General features: G+C 36.1%; 2 protein-coding genes across 9 annotated transcripts in view; one reads left to right on the top strand and one right to left on the bottom strand.

Annotated features, from left to right (window-relative positions):
• The window catches only part of LOC101736534 (uncharacterized), a 35,759-nt gene extending 25,190 nt beyond the window's left edge, over positions 1 to 10,569 (top strand). For 2 of the 4 annotated variants that reach the window (XM_012691888.4, XM_062671766.1), the window contains 3 exons: positions 8,164 to 8,277; positions 8,829 to 9,329; positions 10,189 to 10,569. In XM_012691888.4, the coding sequence (XP_012547342.1) occupies positions 8,164 to 8,277; positions 8,829 to 9,329; positions 10,189 to 10,206 (633 nt within the window). In that variant the 3' untranslated portion in view covers positions 10,207 to 10,569. Of the gene's footprint in view, positions 1 to 8,163; positions 8,278 to 8,828; positions 9,330 to 9,720 lie in introns of all 4 variants that reach the window. The other 2 variants (XR_005245381.2, XM_062671765.1) reach the window with 2 other exon arrangements.
• A 1,893-nt stretch (positions 10,570 to 12,462) lies between these two features.
• On the bottom strand, positions 12,463 to 16,655 carry LOC101744942 (FAST kinase domain-containing protein 5, mitochondrial). Of its 5 annotated transcripts, XM_038015021.2 has the most exons (4): positions 14,823 to 16,650; positions 14,483 to 14,688; positions 13,519 to 13,739; positions 12,463 to 13,020 (listed from the first exon to the last, which is right to left on the bottom strand). In XM_038015021.2, exons 1-4 carry the CDS (start codon positions 14,861 to 14,863, stop codon positions 12,880 to 12,882), a joined length of 609 nt encoding a protein of 202 aa, XP_037870949.1. In that variant the 5' UTR covers positions 14,864 to 16,650; the 3' UTR covers positions 12,463 to 12,879. The 5 variants fall into 5 exon arrangements, with proteins under 5 accessions (XP_037870949.1, XP_062527765.1, XP_004927885.1 ...); XM_062671781.1 differs by having other exon boundaries at positions 12,463 to 13,739; positions 14,823 to 16,655; XM_004927828.5 differs by having other exon boundaries at positions 14,483 to 16,651.
• Between the last annotated feature and the right edge of the window lie 1,432 nt (positions 16,656 to 18,087).

The raw sequence follows: 18,087 nt of genomic DNA on the forward strand, positions 1-18,087 counted from the left end.
TTTTATTTTTTTTTGTTTCATGTGTGTTTTAATGTTTCCGAAGCGAAGCGAGGGCGGGTCGCTAGTTTATAATAAAGACGGTTACGCAGCAGACAAAAAATTAAAATGTAAACAGAAGTATAACTCAGAACCTAATTTCTTAAGGAATAAGAAAATTCATTAACAGTTGACTTGTGATAGGGCGTCTTATGTAGCTACACAGGTACCAGTGTACCAAGCACCAAGCCTACAGGTATCCGCCGCGAAACAGTAATACGTTTCGGTTTGAAGGGTGGGACTATGGAATAGTTAATTCTATCCCGTGGGTGGGACAGCCGTAATAATAATATTATGAAATTGAGACTTTGAAATAATGTCTCAAGATGAGTGGCGGCATTCACGTAGTCATGGGCTCCGGTAAGGACTTGACAGTAAGTGTGCTGTGAATTCATTCACCTGTAAGATAAAAAAATTTAAAAAACACAAATAAGAAGAAACTGTGCTTTCTTCCGTTTTTGCGAGTGTAGTTTTACGATTTAATCTCGTGATTTTATGCTCATTTTATGTATTATTTCCGGCGTAAAACGCGAGATTAAACTATAAAAGTATGTAGTTTGAATTACCAAAAAGAAATAATAAAGGATTACAGTGGATAATGCAAAAAGAACCCTCAGGCACAGCCCACTGAGTTTCTCGCCGGATCTTCTCAGTGGGTCGCGTTTCCGATCCGGCGGTAGATTCTGCGAAGCACGGCTCTTGTTAGGGTTCGTATTAGCAACGTCGTCAGGTTTGAGCCCCGTGAGCTCACCTACTAGCTAAGGTTACGCTGGAATAGCCTCTTAAGGCTACCAGCTTAGGTAGGAAAAAAAAAGCAAAAAGAACATGAATTTTGTTACGTTTTTTAGTCAATTAAATAATTTGTACTTCGCCAAAACCTTTACGTGCACTATTACGCGGACATGTGCTAAGTTTCACTTTGCAGTTGTTACATAAAATTGAACAATTGAAAGCAATTACTTACGAAATAATTAACAACGAGTTCGACACGAATCGTTACTACCTGCTTACATAAAATGAAATAGCTTATTGGACCGTTGCTTGTTGCGATGAAATATGCTTGTATATGTGGCGTATTCTCCGAACCCTATTTTGCTAGCAAATTTCTTTGAAGTTGCCAATGCGATACCAATAATATCGAGTACATTGTCATACGCATCCCTGCCACGACAATACAAACTATGTATGTAGTGGTTTGAAATTAGGTACTTTAAAATTTATTTCATCAATTATTTAACTTCACATAATTGAAAATAATATCAGTACCTAAATGTTATTGATAGTATCCCACATATATTTAACTTCATTTTATTAGAGTAATGTAGGTACTTATCTAATGGGATAACTAAGTAATTTTATTTAATTTAATTGAAAGTACAATTAAATACTGTACCGAATAGGTGTGCTGAGTAAAACACTTAAATAAGTATATAAGTATATAAGGCCCGTAGGCCTTTCCAATTTCACCAGGACAGGTGGGCGAGCAAAGGCTCAGCCAGGAGGGGAAGATTATAAGGATATGTTCTGTACGTAATTGTTGAAGAGAGTCCCTTCTAGATTGATAGTAATCGGTAGCACTTCATTATTTTTGAAGATATTTCAAATTTCGGTAGCGGAACTCTAAAGAGATGTAGTTTTAACTTCAAATAAAATTAATGCTCGGTAAGTACTGCGTATATTCGACGCAGTTATGTGAACTGTATTTTACATCAATTCAAATTGTGCAGTAATTTTTATGCAGGAAAGGGCAGTAGGCATGTGATAGATAAAAAATTAAAACACATAAATAGGGAATTATTGTTATAAACAATGTGTGTGTGCTCTAGAGTGTGTTGTGGATCAGTGACCAATTGTATTGCATGTTTGTCATGCGCTATGGTGTGTTTCACGATTGGAACCATGTGCAAGCATATCATGGGGAATCTAAAGTATGTACTAACTTTGAATCTACGAACATCCACTCCATCACATCCTTTGAAAACTTTGGTAACATGAACTAGTTAAATTTTTATTAGTAAATATAAATTTTACTTAAGCCTAAAACCTCACAGCTTCTTTCCAACGTTGACGTAAAAATCAACCAAGTAATGAGGGATTCACCGGAGAATATGACAAGTTTTTGTCAAAACTATTAAGGATATGTTGAGAACGTAATCGTGTCATTAGGTAATTCCCATACGTATTCATAAAAGATTCAATTTTCATTATAGTTGAGCTCGATAGTATCTCTTATCAGTTTTTGTCTGGCGCCATTCCAGTTTCCCGGTTTTTCGTTGCGGAAAGGAAAGTCGGAAAGGAAAGGATGCTACTTTTTCTATTATCTACTAATTAAGCTCGTTTCGGGACTCGAGATTTTGTTTTCAACATTGAGAAATTAATCTAAAAGCTACGTAACGTATTATGTTCAAAGTAATGATCATTGATATTTTTGTGCTTTATGTTTTATGAGATTAAAAATTTTCAAGCACTTAACAGTTAAAGGGAGTCTCCATATTTTTAAAAGCTTTTATTTAACTTGCTACCTTTCTATGCACGCTGGTTTAAGTCTTATTTTACAAAGCTGAATTAAAACCGCTGCCTTTCTATCTACGGAGATTTTTTACATGCTGTTTCAGTTTCGAACATTGCAATAGTTATATAAAGTCATATAAAAGCTTGTGGTGAGATTTTACCTTGTATTGTTTTAGTGTTTCATAAAATAAATTTACTGGAGGTAAATCTCCCGACAATGTTTAATCATCATAAGCTATATAGTACTAATTTTTATTTGTAGAAATTCATATGAGAGTTCGATATAAAAATATAAATATTCTTACCTAGCAATACTTTAAGGTCTAACAGGACTGAAACAAATCCCTATTTGAGTTTCGCCACTAATATTTAAATAGATAAAAATTTCTTAACATTTTCATAAGCTATTTCGTTTCATTGCAAGCGCAATTAATAAATATAAAAAAAAACCCACTTAATATCATCATCGGGCATGTCGGCGAGGCGACGGTTGATTTCGCTTTTATTGCATTCAGTCTGTAGACACGGCCGATAGACTGGAAATATGCTGTAATTTCCCTTGATTTTGCTTTGTGCACTGATAACGACAGCGAAAAATCAGTGCCGACCGCCGCTGGACAACAAATAGTCCACAGACTCAATTCAGTCGTTCACAAGCGTTGTGCTCCGTCGATCGTATTGCGTACCGCGCCTTCACGCCAACAAGGCTGATTTACGAATGCGATTTTTCACGCACCGGTACAATAATTGCTAACCTTGGCGGACTCTTTAACATAAGTCAAATTTACAAAGTTCGTAACACAAACAATTGTTAAGTGTATTGTTTCCGAAGATATAAAAATACGCGAGCAAAAAAATTACCTTCACGAAAGCCATATGTGTTTTCGCGATTAACCTTTATGATAATTTCAAACGTTTTCCTCGTGTGTTTATAAGCCACGTTAAAAATGAAGAGAATTAACAAATCGAAACCTTTGGTCATCATCCAGTGTTACGAAGTAAGTGTACGACGATGCCAAGTGCGAACTTTATTTTGTGGAGCGAAGGAAACCACGTATTATTTAAACAACATTGTATAGGTACTTCAGTTTTTAACAATAATATTAAATAATGCAGCGTAATCTTTAAATAATGTTATATACCTATCGTTCATTTTATCCATGAAATCGAATGTTATTGCAAATATACATTTTAGTCATGCCGGTTTTGATTGTGAAGTTTATCTATTGATACAAGAACATATTTGTGATTGATAAAAATATAGTAGGTAGATATATCACGATTATGAACGATGAATAATGAAAATGCCTTAAACAAATTATTGTTGTAGCTTTGATTTTCGCGAATCGCAGCTATTAATTAAAAGTACTCTTTAAGGTTTTATTATTGTTGTTTTTATTACTTGAGAGCTTAGAGCTTATATCTCAAGGTGGGTGGCGCATTTACGTTGTAGATGTCTATGGGCTCTAGTAACCACTTAACACCGGGTGGCCTGTGAGCTCATCTACCCATCCAAGCTATAAAAAAAAACCTTTTTTTACTAAACTTCTTCATCAACTGTAGGTACTGTGGAAAAAAACCGTAAAATGGATAAATTAGTTTTTCTATTCGTCAACAAAAAATATATTATGTTGCTTTAACTATAGTTACCTGAGTGTTATTAGATGATGTCATAACTTAAACTGCGTCAAGCTAAAACATGTTTTCGATGCATCATGACCGCTATTCGTCTTTACAATTACACCAAATATTTGCTGTAACTTACCTTTCGTGCAATATTCAGTGTGTACTCAGAGACGTAAATGATGTGTAATAAATTAATGGTCATTATATATCTTAATGGTGTAATTAACTTACTTAAATTATTTACTGGTGGTAGGACCGCTTGTGAGTCCGCGCGGGTAGGTACCACCGCCCTGCCTATTTCTGCCGTGAAGCACTAATGCGTTTCGGTTTGAAGGGTGGGGTAGCCGTTGTAACTATATTGAGATCTTAGAACTTATATCTCAAGGTGGGTGGCGCATTTACATTGTAGATGTCCATGGGCTCCAGTAACCACTTAACATCAGGTGGGCTGTGAGCTCGTCCACCCAACTAAGCTATAAAAAAAAAAAAATAACACAACATCTCCTTACAAAAACTTAATTCAAAAATATAACATAGGTACTTTTTTATCAATCGGCCTATTTGTCACTTGCACAATTTGTTGGTACAACTAGCGTGCCATATTACTGATAAATTATCTATTTCATTTCAAGTTACATTACTTTTCGCAATATTACTTCGCCTCCTATCGCTGTTTGCTTTATATCGTATCATTTGTACAAGTATTACTTCGAATTCTAGAGGCGAAATATCTGTTGCCAGCCTTTGATTATATACACGTCGTGTTTATAATCAAAGTTGCCAGCTCTCATTCGCGTTTATGGTTTTTTCCCTAACTAAGCTTATAGCCTTGAGAGACTATGTCAGCGTAACCTAACAAGTAGGTGAGGTCACGGGGCTCAAACCTGACGACGTTGCTAAACACTAACCCTAGCAAGAGCAGTGTTTCGCAAAATCTACCACCGGATCGGAAACGCAACCCACTGAGAAGATCTGGCCAGAAGCTAAGTGGGCTGTGTCTGTAGGTTAATTTACTCGCGCCCTTAGTCGCAAGCGACGGGTTCGACGAGAACGATGACCGGTGCTTGAGGCAACTAAAAGCACCGTTAGTGGATCGGGAGGATCCGTAATGATGTGTTTAGGGCCACGTCGATTGTGTACCTTGGTCCGCAGGATCGGGAATGTAGTTTCCGGCCGCCACGATGAGAGGGTTTCTCGTGTTGTGCCGCTTTCGCGAAATGGCGCATTGATGTCGACTGCAAATACTTACTGATGGACTCTAGGTCCATGTCCTCATGGAGGTCCACATTTCTCACGTACCACGGCGCTCCGAAGGCTATCGTCCAAAAAACGGGATAGTATGATTTGAAGGGGTTTCAAGTTAGTGCGAGCCGCGTGCGAACACTATACTTACATAGGTCATGACCAGACGTATGCAAGCTTTGTAAAGTGTCACTTTATTATGAAGGGACAATTTACTTCGATTGCAAATCACGTTCACGCAACATGCAACCTTTATAGAATGCAGTCTAACTTTGCCTTAAAACTCGACGTAACTTATTTTTTCTAATAAGATCACGAGGTTTCCTAATCCCTATTAGATGGCGATCTTCTGTTTTTCAACGAGAAATGGTTCACTCAGCACTCAATTGCATTTTTACGGTGCCAAACGTTCTCGATAGCTTAAAGGTTAACTCAAATTTGTATGGAGTTGAAACGTTTGCCTAAGTTTGCCGCTAGGAGCACTGTTCCAACTGCATACAAATTTGAGTTAACTTTTACACTATCGCGAACGTTAAAAAACTCGCACTAAGCATCCTGAAACATCAGCAATAATAAACTGTAACAAGTTTCCAGTCAATCGCATAAAGCCAATAGGAATGCATCGATTTCGGAGAAAAAAAACATTATTTAATGTATAAGTTTTATACATTATAGTATATGTGTATAATTTTATACAATGTATAAGTTTTATACATTAAATAATTCATATTTTCCACGGGTCAACTTCATGAATTCAACATGTTCAAAGTTCAATGTCAATGACGGCGTAATTTAAACTATCAATTGTTGACGCTTTCGAACTTATTTGCAAGTCATAATGATGAAAGTTAATTTGATGATTTAATTTTATTATACGTTATAAGACCTATTATATTAATAGACCATAGCTATAAGTTTCTTCGGAAATTCTATTAATATGTATTTAAGTACATACGTAGGTACGCGTTTTTCAGTTTTTTGTATTAAAATAAGAAATTGGCGTGTTAAATCGTGAGATTAAAATACCCAGTCGAGTAGATTACGTAACTAATTACATATTGGTACATACATACATACTTATTTCCATGGAATTTTAGCCTTGAGATTATGTTACACGCTTAGAGCTAACTACATATCAGGCCCCGTCATTTCTAGCATTCTGCTTTTGCTCGCTACTTTTCTGAGATAATTATCTACATTTAGGCACACCCTAGCTTACAAAGAATTTATTCGTACACTTTAAATTAGTTATGGATGTCTGGTACAGACACTTCATCATCATCATCATCATCATCAGCCCACAGTCGTCTACTGCTGACCATAGGCCTTTTCCAATCCACACCACAGAGCCGCCGTTTAAAGTTGTCGTGGTGGCCTAAAGGATAAAAGACATCCGGTGCATTCGAATCGAGCGATGCAACGGTGTTCGAATCCCGCAGGCGGGTACCAATTTTTCTAATGAAATACGTACTTAACAAATGTTCACGATTGACTTCCACGGTGAAGGAATCACATTGTGTAATAAAAATCAAACCCGCAAAATTAAAACTTCAGAGGTGTCAAAGGACACCCGGATGGAACGAAGTTCCTTTCGATTAATTAGTGAAGGAATTGTAATTTTTTTTAAGTTATAATAATAAATTACGGCATTATGAAGAAAAAAAAACAATACTATGAACTAAATTACTATTGTTGAAACGCTATCTCGAGTAGTAGTAGTAGAAACTGTACTCATTACGCGGACCAATCGGATACGAGCAATGTCACGCGATAAGCGCCTACACGTTGATTGGTCAGAATGACGGATCTAAAAAGTGTCGTGACAACTTTTCGTAAGAATTTTTTCCGTCTAGCACCCTTTCACAACGCGCGATAAGGAACTTCGTTCCAAAACTTCGTTCCAATAATTTGCGTAATTACTGGTGGTAGGACCTCTTGTGAGTCCGCACGGGTAGGTACCACCACCCTGCCTATTTCTGCCGTGAAGCTGTACTGCGTTTCGGTTTGAAGGGTGGGGCAGCCGTCGTAACTATACCTGAGACCTTAGAACTTATATCTCAAGGTGGGTGGCGCATTTACGTTGTAGATGTCTATAGGCTCCAGTAACCACTTAACACCAGGTGGGCTGTGATCTCGTCCATCCATCTAAGCTATAAAAAAATACAGTCTTCGGCTCTCCTCATCCACCTCTGGCCGGCCACCGTTCGGAGGTCATCGCACCATCTAGCTTATACTTATCATATACAAATTCTTCATATTTTCCTAGTTCCTCTCTTAGTTTCCCGTATTTTGTAAGACCGTGCCTTCTTACTTATTTTCGTCGCAGATCATTGATGCGTACCGTTATCGAAATTTACTTTAATTGTATAAATAGGCGAACGAGTTCACGACCCTCATGGTGCAAAACAGCTACTGGAACTCATAAACACGCGAATGCATTGGTCACAACACAAATGACACCATCTTTATACTTGAGGTCGAACTCTCTATATTAAACCAATTACCGTCTCAATTTTGGAATAGGAATGTATGTCTGCTTCGCGCTAAAAATAGGCAGGATCGTGGTACCTACCGGTGAGAACTGGCGTAAAAGTGGGCAACGGTATATTGTGATATCTATGAGCTCCGGTAACCACTTAGCACGAGGTGAACCATGATCTCGTCTTCCCGTACGAATAAAAATATAAGAAGCCTTGGCTAATTAAAATCGATATTAATAATTCTAAACGATATTCATTTTTATTTTAGGACAGACAACCTACTTTGCCGCTCAAGAAAACCGATCACCTTCCGTTCGAGGCAACAAATGATCCTCCAATACCCAAACGCGAAGCTACAGAGGATCCACCACCTCCACCACCGGTAAATAATATTTATTTATTCGCCTTAACTTTTCTCAGAGCAACTGTTTTAAGAAAATATTTTAGTAGGTATCCCTTAGGCTAGTTGTCCGTCGCTTGCGACAAAGGGCTCGTCGAGTAAATTAATCCTCAGACACAGCCCATTGAGTTTCTCGCTAGATCTTCTCAGTAGGTCGCGTTTCCGATCCGGTGGTAGATTCTGCGAAGCACAGCTCTTGCTAGGGTTCGTGTTTCAACGTCATCAGGTTTGAGCCCCGTGAGCTCACCTATTAATTAAGGCGACGCTGATATAACTTCTCAAGGGTATCAGCTTAGGTAGGGAAAAAAAAGCTAGTTGTTCTCTGAAAACACAAACTCTAAAATTATTTTATTAGAATTTGTTTACTGAAAAGATGCGTGATAATGTTAAGAAGCTCACATGGCAGTTTGAAACGCTTGTTTTTAATAAAATAATCGCAACGTTAGTTCATCTCAGTTTATATTAATTTCTGGAAATTAATCAAAGAATTTACTTTACATGTTCTTAATATTATGGTTTACAATTGTTTTCAGATGCCAATAACAAACGGTCTACAAAACGGAAACCATTTGGCGAAAGCTGATAACATATTAAAGACAGTTTTAGACCTTAAAACTTCAAATTGTAGAAAAAACGGTACTCTAACTCGAACTCCGACACCAGACTACGTCGACAAGGCACACGTACAACTAAAAACGGTCAAAGACGAAAAAGCTGAACTAGAATCACTCGAATCTTATAAACTTAAGAATCCCGTTAATGTCGCACCAAAGCCGCCATCAAATTATTTCGTAAAAGCACCAAATGGAACTACGACCATGAAGAAAAATGCAAGACCCGTGTCAGTAACTATATGTGAATATTCAAACAACGGCAACAGTAGACGTGAACCAACGAAGTTAGACTTTTTAGGTACTGATATGCCAGATGGAATTTTAAGCGATGGGAATGATATACCTATCACGAACAGACTGCAATCAGAACTAGCTTTAACTTTGTCTAGATCTAATTTACGTAAGAAAACTGAAGCTTTGGTAAGTAAATTGGACGAATTATTTTAAGCATTTCGCGGATATCAACTTTTTTTTTATTGCTTAGCTGGGTGGCCGAGCTCACAGCCCACCTGGTGTTAAGTGGTTACTGGAGCCCATAGACATCTACAACGTAAATGCGCCACCCACCTTGAGATATAAGTTCTAAGATCTCAGTATAGTTACACAACATTCTATAATACATCAAAAACACTTTTATTTACGGGTTCTTGCCTCGATTTGGCACAGCCCCGATATATCGGGAACTCATTAAAACGAAAATAGCCCGTAAGAAAGTGATTGTTTTTGAATTAGTTTTAACTTTTGTCAAGGCTCCGTGAATCCAACGATAAGCTTCAAGCAGTAAAATTAAAATTAAATAAATTTTTTTCAGGTCAAGTCCATAAATGGAAATATTAATTTGAATTTTGATGATACCGGTAGTGACAGTACATCTATAGACAAAAATTTTCATGCCAGATATGGCAACAATCTCTTACCCCTACCGCCTTCGATATCTATACCTAAAGTAACAAGCAAAATTGAGAATTGACCTAAAACTGATGTAATACCTACCTACATTAAAAATAAAAACTACAAAACATACCACCTCAACAAAACCAAAGTATCTATACAAACATTTTGTTAGTCTATTTAAAAATCACAGTTTCCAGATCGCACCAAAAAGTACCTACAAAACAATTGTGCTTTAACTAATTATTTAAGGTGCTGGTTTAAATATGATTAGGTTGATTAACTTCCACGCATCCGATTTATGTTTGAGTTAAGCACTGTAACTAAAGCAATTATATTTTTTGATAGTCAAATAGTTGTTTGATTTTAATTTTGTCTCATTTTTCAGAACGACGCGAGTCGGTAGACTTAGAAAATTGGGAAAAAATGGAAAAATACAGAAAAGGAGCTATTCGCGATTCTAAAGGAGTTTTCAAAAATTTTATAAACCAAAGTTAGATAATTGTATAATTTATGGAAAGTAAAAAAATAACATAGTCAAACTGTCTTAAATTATTCTTAGGTTGAAATAATTTTTTTAATATAATTTTGTGATCGTGTTCATGAGTAATTTTATCTGCGTAAAATAAATTGTCTAATAATTATTGATACATAACTAGTGTATACTTATTCCATAATATTTTTGTTATTTTTAATAGACCTACATATCTAATACATTTGTTTCATCGAAACCTAAGTCAATAAAATAAAGCATATAAATCAACTTGAAGGGTGATTTTTTTATTTATTAGTTTAGTAAATTAGCTATCAAAGATTAGCTTCGCTTTGATTATATTATACACTAAAATATTTAGCGAGCGACAGTCCTCATCAATTTTATAATATTACCTATAAAATCATCCTGGTCTAAAACCTTACAAACGAATACGTCGAGCTGTTAATTAATAATAAAAATCTTAATTATAAAAAAAAAATACTAAGGCAAACAATATTAATTTCTAATTTTTTATCCTACATAATGCTTGAAGCGAGTGTAACGTTTGTTTGTCGCCAGTTCAAAAATGCGGGTTTCATTGAAAAATCCAAATTGAAAATGTATTGTAAGATGAACTGTTTTTATATCTTTGAGGTATTGATACCATTCTGCCATTCATTTGCACTTGTACTCTTGTCTAACTTAGTGTACGCAGACGTCCATTGACAGACATAGACCTTGGATTTGTGCGACTTTTACCAGGTCCACTCTAAAACTTTTTGGCTCCCACGACAATCAGTTCGTCGAACAATGTGCTCTGCATATAACCAATTTAACCTCGCAATCCTTCGGGCCATGTCGGTTATTTTGGTTTTTTTTTTAAATCTCCTCATTCCTCATTGGATCTGTCTGAAGTCTTAAGGTATTGCGTACAAAATTGCATGTGTTATTTAATACAAATGGTAACTGGTTAGGGTTCGCTTGTGGGATCTTGTAGTTTTTATTTATTTTTATTGCTTAGGTGGTTGGACGAGCTTACGGCCAACCCGATCTGAAGTTACCGGAGCCCATAGACATCTACAACATAAATGCCGCTACCTACTTTGAGATATGAGCTCTAAGGTCTCGTTCTGTACAACGGCTGCCCCCTCCTTCAAGCTGAAACGCATTACTGCTTCACGGCAGAAATGGACAGGGTGGTGGCGGTGCCTACCCGTGCGGACTCTTAAGACGTTCTACCAACAGTAATTACGTAAATTATAATTTTGATAAAGTAAGTAAACTAGGTACTCAGTTTCCTCTTCTATAGTCTTTGCTTTCTCGCGGGCAACTTGAACCTTATTGTTCAGTTGTTTCATAAATTAGAGTTATATCTTTAGGCGTCGTTACAGACGTTAGACTTTATAGATATTAGTTTCATTTATGTAGTAGGTATACAAAATTTTGATGCAAAAATAAGACAATAGATAAAAGGTATTTTTAATTTATTTCGTTAACACTTCATATGGGTGGCAGAGATTTCCTGCCGATGGTGTATTAGTTTGAATCTAAGTTTTCAATTTCGCTAAATTGTAAACAAATTATGTGCAAAATTTTTAAATAATTTTATTAGTTACTTTGTCCTCTAACTATTCGTTGGCCTAGAGGCTATTCCAACTACGCGCTGCTCAAACTGAGACAATTACTAACACTGGCCCTAGTAAGAGGAGTGCTTCGCTGAATCTACTACCGAATCGGAATCGCGACCCACTGAGAAGAATCGACGAGAAACTCAGTGGGTTGTGTCTCTAGGTATATCTAGGTATATCTTCGTCATAATCGACGAGTTCGACGAGGGGCAGTGACCAGTGCTTGGAGACCCTAAAAGCACTGAGTGCCTATCCGAGAGATCCGACAAGGACATGTTTCGTACTCGGATATCTAATTAGCGGTGGACACGATAGCGGTTATCGTGTTACGCCGTTTTTTCAAATTAGTTAATTACTATTAACGTCCGCGGTTCCATACGAGTTCCATGTTTTTTGCGTTTATTTATTACATACAATATTTGGCGAATAAAAATAACTCATTCTTCTGTACCTACGAATGAGTCGATAGAAACGGTGGAACCGTATTAACCTGGACAAAAGAGACAAGTTTTTAAAACGAGTGTTTGTATTTCAGTTAACTCCAAATAATCACACAAGGTTTTGTTTTTTAGTTAAAGTATCCTTTATTTTGAATTTAACGAACATGTTTTAAATTTCATTTTTATTAATATTATTACAGCTTTGTACATAAGCTGTTTTAAACGGACGAACTCAGCCTTCTTCTTCTTCGTCGGTATCGCTCTTGACAGAGTGGTTGTGATCATCAGTTCATGTATTGGTAGCAAACTTCACAACACGCCGCCAGTCTGCTCTGATAGTCTCCCTCCTCGTGCATTCAGTGATGATGACCCATTTACTGCCTCTTTATATAGACTCGTTGGTACGGAATTCAGTCCACTGGAAACTCACCAAGCTACCTCAATATCAAGAAATTCTGCCATGAAAAATATTTTCAGTTCATTCATATTTTTCTTTTGAGACCTAAAGAGAACTAAACTTATAAATCTGGCACTTTCTAAGAATTATGACTATGAAGACTATTAAATACAGTATCAGTACAACTATGATTTTTCCTTGATCTGTTTTCGATTAAGCTACAAAGATAACTTTCTTTCTCTTCAAAATTATCTAGTTGTGAATATGTTTTCCATGGCACCTGAAACATGTATAGGGTTTAGTTAGACCTGCTTTAATTATCTTGAAAATAATTACTGTCAAAAAATCTAGTAAAGATTTATGATTATTATGATGCTAATTCAATAAATCTAAATACTATTTAATACCGATAATGCATGCTGTAAATTCGACTGAGTACCACAGTCATCCCTATTTCTGCCGCTAAGCATTCATCCACAGCATAATGGAAAAAGTCATATGTTGCGGTATACGGTTATGGGAATATATTGCAGAAGGCATATGACCTTCCGGCTTACACAGATGTTGGCTGAATACAACTATATCGGTCGGTACATCGTCGGTCGCAATACCGAAAAGAAGCCGACGACGGAGTGCCACCATTTTGGCTGCAACAAGGACACGGTGGATATGTGATGGCATACGCTCGCAGTTTGCGGTGTCTCAGAATGGCATCATCGTGTCGTGCTCCTATCATATTTCTAATATGGTACAATAAAATTATTTTTAAAAAGTTTACCAATATTGGAGTGTAGCCTAAAGCTGCAAGTTCTCGAATTTTTGTCTGAAACTGTCCTGTAGGTACATTACAGTTCTGAATTAGAGAATTTTTTCCACCTATTATAAGTACAATCCAATCATTGTCATCAGGAGGCTTCCGAATATACCCAAATGTATCATTTTTAAATGCTTCTTTGACTGGCATAGGCTTTCCATTGTGATCATTGCAAATGATTATATCTATAAATAAACATTGTGAACATTATTATACCATAATAGTCACATTTGACCATTGACAATAAATTCAAATTCAAATTTACTTTTTAATTTATTACCATTTCTGTTTGCATTGATGTGAAAATCACTTTAATATACATTAGGCTAAAAAAAAGCTACTCTAGCTAGTGTGATTTTAATTTATTTTAATTAAATTTCGTATTAAATAACTTAGCACTAGATAAGTCTGTTTATACCTATCTAACCTGATTGGCAAAAGTTCAGTCAAACATTGGTCTATACAACTGTTTTTTTTTATGCCTTTAAAGGTGGCACCAGAGGACAGTACACTTGAGGTTGAGCAATTCACCTAAATCCTTATTGAAGATCACCACAAATAGTGAAACATGAGATCTTTGTATAACAGATGTTTTGCACTTCTCATCTGCTTGAGGTTACTTTGTGTGAAAAGTGTGCTGGATAGTGGTGGGGACCCATTGCTTTATTTTATTACACAGTGCAATTGTTTTATTGTGGAAGCTGCGCAATAACAATCATTGGTCAAGTAAAAGAATTTAGTAAAATATATGATGTACTTGAAAACATCCCAAAATATATATTTTTTTCAATCATTACAATCATAAGATTGATGTGGTGGGGGTTTAGTCACAAATTTAAGTTTCGCAAGCTTATTCCTGTCAGTACAAAGGAATTAATCAAGAATGATTTTAGATATGTAAACCAGATGCATATTTCATACAACTGACCTCCTCTTTGATGGTGGGTTAAAATATGTTCAGCTATGACATAATTTTGGCCGCCTCGACAATCTCCCAAAACTTTCATAATATCTAGCATCATTTTTTCACTAATATTGTACTGTTTTTTGTAATTTTCAGATGGTACATAATCTGTATATTTTTTTGACAGGAGGAGCACAGCTTTTTCACTAAGCCGATTCATTGCAGACTCCCTGCAAAATATCTCTGCACTGTTATGTAGGCTTAATAATTCTTTACCATAACTAAACATGTGTTTGCCATATGTATTTTCTAAAAACTCTGGGCTTAAAGCTTTACTTATTAAATCTACAGGATATATCCCTACCAATCCAAAAAATGATATACAGCAACTGTATGACTTTCCATGTTGTGAAATCTCAGGAAATCTTTCAGGTTTTTTCAGTTCTTCAATTACTTTAGAAAAAAAATTATCTTTCGTAGCTGGTATTAAATTAAATGTGCCATATGTAAAAATTAATCTTTCAAGGTCTTTTAGTCTTGTTTCATGCATATGATCCATTATATAATGGGCTATTTTGGTAAGACAATCATTGTGTACTGTAAGTGATGATGTTCCAACTAGTGCTAAATGTACATTGCACATTACAGAAAGCCTTGTGACTTGATGTTGTAAAACATCTAGCAGTGAAAATATTTCATTATTTTTATTTTGCTTCACTGAATATCTAATGATTTTTAAAATAGCAGCTAGTGCAACTTCATGAACATGTTCAGAATCTTCAATAACTTTATTGATTATTTTTGAAGCAAGCTCCATACTTCTTATAGGACATTTACTCTTAAAAAAACCCATGCTCATTATGCCAATGTCTTCAACTGAAAAACATGCAAAGTTTTTAGAAAAATGAATTTCTAAATTATGCATGTCATGGGGTTGTTTACGTAGGACTCCCACAAAAAATAATGTTTGAACTAGTTGTCCTGGTGTTAGTTGATTTGCTTTAGTTGCTAATTTATTTATACTTTTCCAAGAAAAATCACTTACTCTTGTAACATTCAACATAAAAAACAATGATATAAAAGATAACATTTCATCGTGTGACCAATTTTTTAATCGTTTTAGGCATTCATCATCAAGTGCAGCCCATACCTCAATATAGTTTCTTGTTCTAATCGATGCTGTTTCTGGCCACATGTTTAAGGAATAAAAAAGAGTTTTTAATTGTGAGTCAGTAGCCATTTGTATGGTATCAGTTAGATTGTCTATGAAATTATCAAATATTTCACTTGATATGCATAAGCTATGTTGTGAACAATATTTTCCGAATATAGGGAATATTTCAAAAATTTCTTGGGTTGTTTTCTTAGTCCAATCTTCTTTATTTAATCGCTGAAACTCTTCTTGAGATATAGCTTCGCTAGAATGTTTTGTATAAATATTTATTGCATAACCTTTATTTTCTAACACACTGTATGCATATTCATTCTCTTTTTCCATATACATTTTAATGAATAGCCCAGTACTACTATGAATAGATCGCGTATAACCTGGTTTAAGCTTAAATTGTGAAACACACTGCAGTCGAAAAATTGATGTTATTAACAGTTTTCGCCCAATATTTATAAAAGTACTCATATTTAAATATTCTTTAATTCACAAAATCAAGTGAACCCTTTAATCTAGTATTTGTGCATGTTATCTCCCCATTATTATTTACTTCAGTGTTTTATTTTATTCCTACGTTAAAATCTGGTTTATTGGTTATGTCAAATGTTTTTTTTTTTTAAGAGATTTTATGACCTGGTAACTGAGACCTTTAAGTCATGTCTTATTTTACTTTATATTCTTAATTTTATGAAAAATGATAATATGGAGTGAAATGAAATGAAGATGATTAATTTGAAACATTAATCAACTGGCATGAAATTTAATGAAATGAGATGATATGGGATGAAATATAATCGCAGTAAAATGGTGGTCATTTACTGAGATTTTTTCAGTGGACTTTTTGGACGAACCCGAGAAGTTACGTCCAGCAGCTTTGTTTCATTTTCCCACATTTGTGCACTTTCACAGATATTAAACAGTTAATAAACCACCGTTATTACACATTTAAACCTGAAGAAACACTAAATAGACAAAATAAAACAAATCACACAACTTCACTCCTCGCGTTCCCGCCAAAAAGTCATGTCAAATGTCATATTCGCACTTCACAGTAGGTACCTACTTCACACACACTTCCATAGACCTATATACTTCAGTGCACACTTCACACTCACAGGCTCTCTCGTCTCACGCTTTTTTTTTCTGGCCTGTGGCCTAGCCTTCTACGAGGTCCCCGCGCCTAGGGGGCGCGTGGAACATCAGTGGCTGGTAAGCATCTGCGTCAGCCGAAAGGTGAGACGTCCGCGGTCGCGGCCCACACAGTCCGTGAGAACCGGGCGCACCGCTTCGACGATGCGGACGGTTCATCAAACGACGAGATTGTGCCTCCAGCATGGACCGCTGAGATTAGAGCCTCCGCGCTCGGATCACTCCTACACCAAGGCACCCTTCCCCCTTAGAGCGAAGACGTCTCACGCTTTGGTATTACCTTTTTTCTGCCTGTTCTAGTAACCTCGAGGGGTTATTCTAGATTCACTGAACTATTAAGTGAGCTCGCGGGGCTTAAACCTGAAGCTGTTGCTAACACGAACCGCTTGCCGAGCCTTTCGTCACAAGCGACCGATCGACGAGAACGATGACTGGTGCTTGGGGTACCTAAAAGTGCCGTTAGGGGATCGGGAGGATCTGAAATGACATATTTTGGGCGACGTTGACTGTTTACCATTTGGTCCGCAGGATCGGAAATGTAAAAAGCGGGAACGCGAGGTGTGAATTTATTTAGAATTTTAATTTACATACTTACATATTCTTTGGATTTAAGTGTGTATTAATTGTGGCTTATTAGCCATTTAACGTGTAAGTTCACAAACTTAAGACTGCATTTAACGTGTTTAGATTTTTTTGTTTGGTTTGTATTAAGCTATTGCATAGCTTTTATCGTGGACTTTGAGCGCGGCGACTGAATTAAGAAATTCCGTAAGGAAAATAAAATCTAACAACCCTCACTCAGTCTACGATGTAGCTCAAACATTCACACGTTGCGCTTGTGTAGTGTTTGTGAATAAACGCGCGGCGCGACGTCGCACTGCATGCGCATCATGAAAAGTCTGCCCATCTCTCTCTCGCGCGGTCTATGTAGCCCTTATATGAGTGTGAAGGGGACAGTTACCTAATGTTTTGCTTTTGTTAATGTTTATAAATATAGCGTGGTCTTATTTTATTATTGTTTTAATATTAAATTATTATTGTCTAATTATAATTGGATAAGTTGATAAAAAATGCTGTGCAAATAGCTTTATCGTGGCAGTCCCCGAGTGCTACACGTGTTTTTTTTTTGTCACATTTAAACAAAAAATATTTTCCCCTCATATTATTCGATTCCGTTGCATTTAATTACGTTCATAATCATCTTCCAATAACTCATCATCATCGCATTCCGGTCTATTTATACTTTTTGTCCATTAGAAAAAAGATTTGGCCTTTAGAACACATCAAGATTTGGCTTAAAAGACTAAAATTC

Source organism: Bombyx mori, chromosome 13 (assembly GCF_030269925.1).
Source record: "Bombyx mori chromosome 13, ASM3026992v2".
In the NCBI taxonomy this organism is placed as follows: Eukaryota; Metazoa; Arthropoda; class Insecta; order Lepidoptera; family Bombycidae; genus Bombyx; species Bombyx mori.